At 41.0% G+C, this 10,768-nt stretch overlaps 1 protein-coding gene across 1 annotated transcript; it reads left to right on the plus strand.

Moving 5' to 3' along the window:
* Nucleotides 1-319: 319 nt before the first annotated feature.
* lrrc56 (leucine rich repeat containing 56) lies at nt 320-7,841 on the plus strand. Its single transcript, XM_030790619.1, has 12 exons — nt 320-475; nt 571-658; nt 1,272-1,332; nt 2,532-2,628; nt 2,925-3,122; nt 4,636-4,813; nt 5,170-5,361; nt 5,857-5,924; nt 6,321-6,463; nt 6,674-6,885; nt 7,225-7,540; nt 7,667-7,841. The coding sequence occupies exons 1-12, from the start codon at nt 320-322 to the stop codon at nt 7,839-7,841; spliced, it is 1,884 nt and encodes a 627-aa protein (XP_030646479.1).
* The last annotated feature ends 2,927 nt before the right edge of the window (nt 7,842-10,768 follow it).

The raw sequence follows: 10,768 nt of genomic DNA on the forward strand, positions 1-10,768 counted from the left end.
CCAGCTACTGCAAATAAATTTGTGATTAGGGTTGGTCATTTTAGATTGTGGGGTAAGAAATTCGATGCAAATGGACATATAAATTAGCAAAACATTTCAGTGTCAGTATATTCTAATGTCGTGTTAACTTTGGGGTTTGATAGCTTAGCCAAGCTAAAGAACTTGCCTAGTTACTTGATGTCTGTAATAGGTAGCTAACCTAGCTAAGTCGGGTTGTTGGCTTGCCACTGTAGTTCCAGATTTTTCTCACGAATTTACATCCTTGATTAATACTGCCTTTTCTTTCTGTGTGCCTTTAAGGTAATGTTACATACGAAAGATGAGTTTTTCTCGAGAGTCAGTAAGAACAAGGCGGTCAGGCAGAGGTCGTCCATTGATAACAGAACTAAGTGGGTCTGACCGAATAAATCCAACTCCTTCAGGCTGCGAGGACACTGATCTACAAGTTGATCTGTATCTTTCTCCAGAGAAGTTGGTGAGATACTCATACGTAATTATTACTCACCTTGTTAAGATAATGTGATGTAATAACTAACCTCAGGGGGTGATACTGTGTTAATAACACCACAGAGGAGCCTAACTGGATTTGAGGACCTACGCGAAGTTACTTCTCTTGAGATGTCCATTGATACCCGGCAGAATACCCTTGGGAACTTTGGTGAGAGTGACTTACTAAATCAAGTACCTCCTTTTTCACCCCGGAAAAGGTCTAAAATTCGTAAGGTAGTCAAAAGGCATCAGATCTGAGGTCAAAACAGAAAAGTGACCAACATGTTGGGCAAGGTCCTGCAATGCTCCAAGCACTTTTGAGTTATGTGGGCAACTGAAAAAGAAAAAGAAAAAAAAAAAAAGATCTGATCTCAAACTCCGTGGGTAGGCAATCTAAGTCAATGAAGGGTGAGCATTACAGAACATCTCAGTGCTGACAGCCATTCAATAAAAGCAGCTGTAACTTCTTAATGATCCTCTCCTGGTGACAGATCCGTTCTTTTGTCTTTTGAATGATGCTGCACATTTTACCTCTAGGGATTTAATTGAACCGGGAAAGCTGAAGTTGCACAACATGAGCAAGTGGAACGGAAGTTATGGGGAAGGAGTGAATCATGTATTCTCTTAGGCATACTCTTTAGCGTATGACTGGAATTTTGAAAGATTAGGTGTGGTTGGTAGTGAGCCAGTTTAGAGAGACACATATGAACTGAATCGTCATCACAATGTCTGATGGCTCAGGCAACTAACTCTAATTCTTTTTTTATTCCATTTCATTGCAGGTACCTACTTGCCCAAACTTGTACAGTTGAAAATGAACAACAGTTTGATTTTGTCTGTGAGGTAAGGGCTTGTATATTTCCTCTGTAATTTTTTCTTCATGTGTGGGAGTCTTGAAGACATGTTATTCTCATTAATGTTAACAGTTTTACATGTTTATTAAAACAGATTTCAACAATATTGCAAAAGATTTATCAGTGTGTGATATAACATCTGAGTCCTTCAGAAAGATCCTTGTTCCAGAGGTTTAGAAAAAGTAAGAAGAGATAGACCAGAGACACAGAGTATAAGGTTCTCTGTTTTCCATGCAAAAGGAAATGGTAATTAGAAACAGAGCTCAGCTGGCCTTGGAAATCCCTGCCATGCCTCCTGTGAGCTGCAAGTATGCGGGATGTGGTCACGGGTGGGGTTTTGAAGAATGAGGCACTGGAACACTCAAGAGCCCAAATGTCCCGTATGTGCTTGTGTGGTGCAGGTGCATGGTTCTATACCTTGCAGTAAAGCCAGCTGGGACTTGTAACTCTCAAACCCAGATAAACGGCAAATGTTACTTCCTGTAGATGGAGGATGCACTAGGTCATATATCTTAAGATGAAGCTAGTGTCTCAAAGGATGACTTTGTAGATTCGACGCATCTGGAGAACAGGATCACCTGTTGTTTCCATGGATTGAGAAAGTGTATGCGTGTGTGTTTGTGTGTGTGTGTGTGTGTGAGTGAGTATGTGTGTGTGTCTGCTTTGTTACTGTGATTCATATTATCAAGTACATCCATCAGACACCACTGGTCCTTGCTAAAATTATTATGATTTATACAATAAAGTGTTTTGGTTCAGTGTAACCTTTATTTTTAACCAGATTACATACCCTCTGTCATGATTTTGGAACCTTTTTTTAGGAGAACGTAATACAACCCTCGATGTCCCCGCGAGGGTACACACAGACAAAGACACACATGGTTAATACACCGTGTCGTCTGACTTACTTTGCTTGTAACTTTGACTGACACCAGCACAGGTGTTAAGGATCCTGTTGGAGAGAAATATCAGTGAAAGTGGAGGTGACAGACGAAACAGCGCTGTCTAAATTACTCCGGGAGTGCAGAACTGGGAAGCGTCTTTAACGTCTTGATAGCATTTCCTGCTGCGGGACGGTCAGGGCACAGGAGAAAGTGCTGAGGTCCAGCAGATGAAGGAAGTGGGTCAAAGAGGCCTGCTGGAGGAATAAAGGGGTGTGTTTGCTCATTGTTGTCTATGTTTCCTCAGGGATCTTGGAACTACTCTCTCCCACCTGCACGTCCTATGGCTGGCTCGTTGTGGTTTGGCTGACTTGGATGGAATTCCATCTTTCTCCTCTCTAAAGGTATTTTGACACTTGAAAATGTATCAGCACCCCATTGTGATTATTTTAAAATGAAATAACCACCTGTACTATACAGTGATGTGTTTCTGTCCATTGTTTAAGTCAGGGCTCATTAATGTGGTGTATGATTTATTTCCTTAATTTGAACACAATTTTTAGTTTTACCGTCCTGTTTTTTTCTTTTTCTTTCCTTTTTTTTTTTTTAAGTCTATTCACAGGTTCAGAACTTGAGCTAATATGAGATCGCACCTGAAATTAACATGCTGTTGTTAAAAATTGTCACCTTCTTGTTTCAGGAGCTTTATGTGGCCTATAATAACATCTCAGACCTGAGCCAGGTTAGCATGCTGGAGTGTCTGGAGCTGCTCGATTTAGAGGGGAATAATGTGGACGATCTTGTCCAGGTGCAGTTCTTGGGCCTGTGTGGTCGCCTGAGAACCCTGAACCTGGAGGGAAACCCTGTGTGCATACGGCCCCACCCCAGTGCTACTGAGGTACACAGACAAAAGTCCTATAAGGCTGCAGTCCTTAGAGTTCAACCTTTAATTCTCAGCTTTCTTGATACAGGCTTCTCAAAGCACTTTTTAGACAGACAGAACTAATGTGAACAACATGTGGCAGACCTTAAATATCTCATATGAAAGTATTGTATTGTACTTTACTTACCTAAATTAGGATGATTTAATAAAGATTTAGGCTTGGAATAATGATGCTATATGACGAGAAATGGAGATTCATCATTGATCTTTGGTCTTATAGGTAATGTCTTTCCCTCACATCGATGATTTGTGCTTGTACCCTGTCTTTTTTTAAAGATCCATCGTGTGGTTTTGTATGGAGAGCATCAGATTGGGAACAGAGCTTAAGTAAGAGAGCGTGGCTGATAAGATTAACAGGCTTAGCTTCTCCTTACTGTGGTACAGCAAGCAGAGTTTGGAGCACATGCAATACTCAACCCTGCACATTTACTGCATGGGCCAGCCAGATAATGGCTCCACAAGTCAACAAAATGAAATTACTCTCTTTGAAAGACATGAAAGACATTGTCTGATGCTTGATTTGGCACTGCTATGAAATATCCATCATGAAACCCAATAAATGACAGTACAAAGAAGATTTTAATTCAATAAAAAAAACTCTTGAACAGAATAAGATGGAATAGAAAGTGTTTCCCCCCAGTTTTGCTTTTACCTATATAACAGAATGGTTTTGAAAGATACAGCGTGTTTTATAGTATAATTTCACCGTATATGTCCAAGAGAATAAAATTGGAGCAGTTAGTCTCATTTATTTTTTGTAACACAAGTCATGTAAAAAAAAAACCTGAATGAATAATTATAGGTGTCAAGGGCATTCTCAATAGCAGGTATGCTTTCTACTCATCAGCTTTCACTTGAGTAGGAAGACTGCAGGGGCTGACTGGTTCTCTATTAGATTTCTTTTCTATCTCTAGGTGCTGGCACAAAGTAATCAGTTTATTTTCACTCACCACAAGGAATTATGAAAACTGGGGCAACCAACAGTGAGGGCAAAGCCTCACTTTGAATATGTATCAGTTGGTGTGGTGAATAAGGGATGTTCTTATTCCCTTCTTTCCATAAACTATCATCTCTCTCTGTGTGATGATTGGTTGGGGGCAGTGTGCAGGGCAAAATTCTCAGTGTTAATTTAAGCTTTGCAGTCCTAGTATCATTCATTCTTCAGATGCTTTTCATCTCTTGAGGTTAAACCAACACGGGAGATGAATCATTTTGGCATTTCTGCCATAGTTCAGTACAGGCTATGTTAGGTAGTGTCTACGTTCTCCAGGTTTACTGGTTTCTTCACCCTGTACCTGATTGCTGGACATAATCTCTCTGATGTCATGCAATTCTTTTCCACTGAGCAGTCACCCATGGGAATTCAAATGAGATTTTACTGCTTGTGAAAAATTAACATGTACAGTGACAAGCATTGTTTGGAAACCACCTACCTTTCTCCACACCCTTGCTCTGTGTTTGTTAACAGTCTGTAGAGTATGGCTACCGATCATCAGTGAGAAAGCTAATCCCACAGCTGCTGTACCTGGACGATGTCTCTGTGGAAGAGGAGGACACACGTGTCTGCAAGACCTCAGAGATGGAGTGGGTCCTGCTTAAAGAGTCCATCAAGGACTGCAATCCCTCTGATGACTTAGAGCCCCTGGGTATAAATAAATTACCAATCCACATGACTTTGTTTGTGCTGCTCCTTGGGCTTGTTTTCAAATTCATATGTAAAAAGGAGGAAAAAAACCCATTCTATTCTTATTCTAATGGCATATTCAGTGCGTTTTATTTTTTTTCAGTGTAATATGCCGTTTGATAAAAAGTCATTTTAACTTTAGGAGGAGCACCTTGGTCTTTTCTACTTTTTTCTGTTGAGTGGTCAGCTTCAAAACCAAGGAACAAACTGAGCAAGGCTGCAGTTTGTACTCAGATATTTTCACTGGAAGACATTTATGCATCTATGAAACACCATCACTTTGTTTAATAAAGGGATTGGTATGTTTTATAGTGGCAGAGGATAGAGGAGCCAACGCGTGTGGCTACTCTAGACCGTGCTCTGCCCATTGCCTTGGCGCTGACCTCTCCTCCGCTAACCTCCCAAGTCGTCCAAGCAGCGCTGGACCCCTGTCCTCGTCAAGCTCTAGGCCGGGTTCTGCCGAATCTGACCCAGCCTCTCTGGATCACGATGCCAGTGATCTGACACATGGTGAGCAAATGCTTGTCTATGGCACCTCAAAACCTTTTAAAGTTCTGCATCGGCAACTTTACGTTAGTTCAGGCACTAGCACGGTATCTTATGAAAACAGACGTTACTCTGTGGCACAAAAAAAACCCATGTCTCTAAACAAACCCCCAAAATCCTAGTTTGCCACGGAGCTGCTTAAATTCAGTACCATTTATCCTCATTCCCATTCCTTACCATGAGGCTGTGTATCTTGGGAAAGTTAGTTGTTCTTAATCATAATTATGAATTTTATTAGCAGAATATTAAACAAATGCAATTTCCTTAAATGAGAAGTGTCTCACGAGGCTTTGTTGTACCTTTATGAGATGGCCAGTTGTGGTGTTTAATACTGCCTCCCTGTGGATGGTAAATAAAATGTAAAATTATCTGTGGTCGCTACTTCACTGAACTTTATGCATGATGCCAGTTCATATGAGGCATTGCATGAAATGCTGAGTTTTATCTGTGTACTTGTAGGGGCAGGAAAAATTGTTTTCTGTGGAAATCCCGTACAAGCTCTCCGTGAGCGTCGGCAGAAGTTGACGGTGAGTCTTCATTTAATGATGTCTGCTAGACTTCCTTCACAATCATAAACTAGGGGTTATGTTCTCTATACAAACATGTATGACATCAGACGTAAGCTTCATTTGAGTACAATAATTACCTGGAAGACTTTTATTGGTGAAAGTAGCCTTATCAAGATTAGTTTATTGACCCTGGGTGGAGTCTATGTAAAGGTTATAAACAGTCATAATCTGATGATGCTATTAAGGTCAAGCGGAAGATGATGGGGTGTGTGGCTGGGTGAATGGGTGGGTGGTTATGGGGGTTCTCAGGGGACAGGCATTTAGATAGAGCCAGCCTTTTAAGACTGAATAACCACCGATGGCCAAATTTACCTTTGTCACAACTCTTTTGCTATCTCATGCTTTCTTGTCCAGCATAGAGCAACCAGCTCCAATCCTAGGCCCTCTACCCAACTCAGTTATGTTCCAGAGCACACATATGACATTGAGGACTCAGGAGGTCAGGGCCGCAATGACATCTTTGCTGAGCTGAGAGCCTGGAGGGAGGAACACAGCCGGTATGGAGCAATTTGTCCAGCATTGCGTACAAGACCGGTTAACTATTTCCTGTTGCTCTGCTACAGTTTGCTCTTAGCATTTTTTCCCTATCTGTTTCACACGGCTAACTGTCCACATGGCTAACTGTCCACAATGCTTTTGTTTTTGTCTCTGTCTCTTTGTATGTGTTTGTGTGTGTGTGTGTGCACACTTCCATGCATGCGCGACAGACGACTAATGATGATAGAGAAAGCTCGGCAGCCACAGATAATGAGCATCATCCACAGTGAAGGAGGAGGTGTTGACTCTGAAGAAGAGGAGGTGTCAGGACACACTCTTAGCGTCATCACTGACAAACAGGAAGAGCGAGAAGACAAAACTGCATGTGGTCGTCGGATAGAAAATGATTCGCCTGATTCCTCTTTCCATTCTCCATCGCCAGGTTCTCCATTCAAACCACTGTTTGTTTTTAAGCCTTTTTTTTTTTTTTTACATAAAATCTGCATTTGTTTTAATTCATGGACAAATGTTTTAACAACAAGACAAAACAACTTTTACCCTCCTCAAAATGTGCATGTCCATTTTGGGGTAGACATATTGAAATACAGACATATTTAGGTTGACATATTGGATATGAAGCTTTTGAAGGATAATTTTGTAAGTCTGGTTGGTAAAATTGCAGACGTACTGTGATTTCATGGAGGAGTCATTAATCTCTCAATTGGTCACTTCTAACGTAATGTTAAATAGTGTTTAATGTGTTTTTTTTTTTCTGTAATAGATCTGTTGGAACGAGAGGCTGTTTCTCCTGAGATTTCCAGACTTACTCTGTCATCAGACCACACTCTCTCCCCATCCCCTCCTTTGACGACTGTTTCACCCACCGGTGGCAGGAAGTTAGCAGAGATCCGGGCACGTAGGCTCAGACTTGTTAGGCCATGTATCGGCACACAGAAGCCTGCAGAAAAGGTGCCTATTGCACAAACAGGAGACCCTACCATGGATAGACCTGTAGAACTCTGTAACTCTTCCCCTGGCAGTCAACAACTTCATCAGCCAAATTCTAGTCCTTTGGTTCCTGGGTGTAGCTCACAGTGGTATGTCTTGGGCTGTTTTTCATTGCCAGTCTCTCATCAACATTTTTTTTTTTAAAAGCCAAAGACCTATCTTATTGAGTGTCAATACTGATAGTTCTGTTTTTGTTTTTTTTTTCTTTTTTACAGTGCAGAGGCTGCTGCTGGTTGTTGCCTGTCTGTTTGTGACCACAAGCCAGTCATATCTTTGAAAACACCTGGGAGGCAGACGCACACGCGTCCCCACACAGCCAGAGCGGCTCTTCAGAAGCCAGCAAACTATCAACCACTCTTACCCAGCAGGTGGAGCTCCCACTTAGACTGAAGGTTAGCTAGTGGACCTTACTAATGCTGGAACAGAAACTCTACCTTTATGACATCTGGTCTCAGGAATTGTCTGAAAAACGTGTATAGTTCGCTACCTCTTCCTCCCTCGCACGCCCTGCTTATGCAGAGAATAATGTACCAATTTACCCACCCACTGAATGTACTAATGTTAACAAATCAGACACCCATACTGTTTGATGATGTTTTTAAAGCTCAACTTGGAAATGTCTCAATTTGTACATGTAGATGTTGTCGTATTGTAAACAGATGATCAGTTGTTCATTAAAGCTTTGTGGATGCTTTTCAAATTGATGCAATGTACAGTAGTAGTAAGAGGCAATGTCAAATTGATGCAACAAACAGCGTAGTATATTTCTAAAACAAAATAAGTCAGTGTGTTAAGTAGCAATGAATGTGTCACTCTGTTCTTTATTTCCGTTTCTTTCTATACAGTAACTCTGATACTGTGTGTCTCATTTTGCTTGCACACATGTAGCTGTACAAAGTTCACAAGGTTTGCATTGAAAATGTACCTATGTAGACACAGGGTTGGCATCATATAAACTGGGAAAACTTGCCTAAGTTTGGTGTAGTTGTTGCCTGTAGGGTACTAAATACCAAAGAGACACTCCCTCAGACTTAACTGGAAGCAGAGTGGAGCAATGAACTGGAATAGTATAACTTGGCAATCATGGTAACTGGATCAAGGTCAGATTAATATAATGATTGACCAGGTATGTGATTCCATCACTGATGCTTATGACTCTTCTGTAGTACTTATTGCACATAGAAAAACAACAACACAGGTGTCATACAAATATCGGACCTGGCAATATAACATTTACTAACATTTAATAATATTATTACCCAATCCACCTATGCAGAGGTGTACCTCATTATTAACTAAAAACCAAACAAAAACAAAATTTCCCTCTTAGTTTTTTTTCTTAGTTTCATGAATTTGATCTCATTTGTTACAATAATAGACTTTTTTTTTTTTGATTTTGTGTTAAGTATATAAGGTTTGTTACTTGGTTTTTGGGATTTGCTATAGAAGTGGTCTGCATTGTTGTGGCCACGTTCACTTTAAGTGCCCATCAAAGAGGTTGTTTGCGCCCAAGACACATCTACAGCATTAAAAAGTGTTAAATTCCTGCAGATAAGAAGTTCAGTGACCGTTAATGGCGTAAGCTATCTTGTTAATCAAAAATGTTGTCTTACTCTTCTCTGTGGACAGTTGTTTAGTAGGCTTAGTAATGTTATATCAGTGTCTTCATTGACAATAGTTATTTTAATTAGTATTTAGGAGTGGTTAATTAAAGTGAAGAGCCAGTCAACGTCTTATCCACAGACAGATCAAGTGAAATGGTAATGGATCCAGTGACAATGAGATCAGTGATAGTGACACCATTCTGGAAGCCTGAAGAAATGAGAACTGCAAAGACTCTGCTCCAGCAAAGTGGACAGGATGGTACAGGAGCAGGAGGAGATGGTGACGGAGACAGTGAGCACCAGTGAACGACAACTGGCACCACTTCAGGGTGTGTGCCTGAAGGAAGACTGGTGAATAGGGACCACAGTTGTTTTGACAGTAGGTCGAGAGGATGGACCCCTAGAGGCCACGGTTGTCACCTGGCTCTGGCACCTACGGCAACCACCGGCCACCCACTGTAAGAGCAAGGTTAGCAAACTACACTCAAAGAACAACTTTCCTCCTCTATTGTTCTCTTGTTGAGTTGCCATAGCAGCTGACGCTACAGTATGGATTACTGGACCAGCATCTTCCTAGACTCAAGACAAATTTGTTTTGCCACGAGGGGGTGCTCTGTGTATTTAAAGGTTCCTGTATTCATTGAACAATGACAGGTTTTAATATAGTCTGTTTAAGTGTGGTTTTCCTCTTAAATAATGGAGATTTCTCACAGAGTTTTACCTGATGATCTGTGAAAAATGGTAATCTCTTATAAGGACATCAGTGAGAGGTGAAACATTAGATGACTCTGACACTGGAGGCAAAAAAAAAACACCCTCCTAAAAAAATACTTTGGATTTGTGATTTGTTTTGACGACATTGCTAGGTGAGCACATGTGGAATTCCAATCTGATGGAAGGTCATTAGTGATAGTCAAATTCCTGAGCAAGTTCAGTCTAGTACATGACTGGAGTCCACATACAGATGAAAGACAAAGCTGCTGCCATTCCAAGAATCTGTCAAATAAATTCTATTACTCTCTCTAGCAATAGAACACAAGAGTATGATCTCAGAGAGAAAACATTAACTGTACACACATATTTCTTAGTTAATAACTCATAAAGGAATTGTGTGGAATATACAAGGTGTAATTAAATAAACCATTAGAACAACTTAATTGTGTTTTACACGCACATCAACACAGGATCTAGACGTGCTTCATTTTTCTCTTATGTTGGATGTGTATTCGTCACGTGATAAGTTTTGATCAGTTCTTACAAAGCTTCTTAGATGTCTCCAGCCATGCGTGACGCTCTGACCTGCCTCGTCAAACTGTGCTCCATGGCAGCCAGGTGTTGAGCCTCTTCCACCACACAGCTTCACTGCTCATCTCATTTAACACTGCCACTTCAGCTAAAGAGCAAACATCCGTGCTGCCGGTAATCAGGAGAGTGGAGTGAAAAAAATGACCTTTATAGTAGGCAGTCTGTGCAGAAAGAAGTCTGTTGCTTGGTTGCTCACATCATAACACAAGTACCTCCTAGTCTCGATTACATGTCTCACATGTGTTAACTGTGAACGACGACCCATTGAATTCTGCTTCGTTTTACGGTCGGGGTACTGGGTGTGGCTTCACCATATGTCTGTATATGGCATGCACTCCTCTACACTGATGGATCATTTTTGTGCCACACAGAGCCAAACCTCATTAGTGGATTGCATGAACAAAGTCA

The sequence above is a fragment of the Chanos chanos genome, chromosome 13 (assembly GCF_902362185.1).
Source record: "Chanos chanos chromosome 13, fChaCha1.1, whole genome shotgun sequence".
Lineage (NCBI taxonomy): Eukaryota > Metazoa > Chordata > Actinopteri > Gonorynchiformes > Chanidae > Chanos > Chanos chanos.

Excerpts from the sequence above, each read along its gene's own strand:
- lrrc56 (XM_030790619.1), top strand. The coding sequence starts at position 320 with ATGAGTTTTTCTCGAGAGTCAGTAAGAACAAGGCGGTCAGGCAGAGGT. Across the intron at positions 476-570 it reads ATCTTTCTCCAGAGAAGTTG|AGGAGCCTAACTGGATTTGA; the intron begins GTGAGATACTCA and ends ATAACACCACAG. Across the intron at positions 5,925-6,320 it reads AGCGTCGGCAGAAGTTGACG|CATAGAGCAACCAGCTCCAA; the intron begins GTGAGTCTTCAT and ends TTTCTTGTCCAG.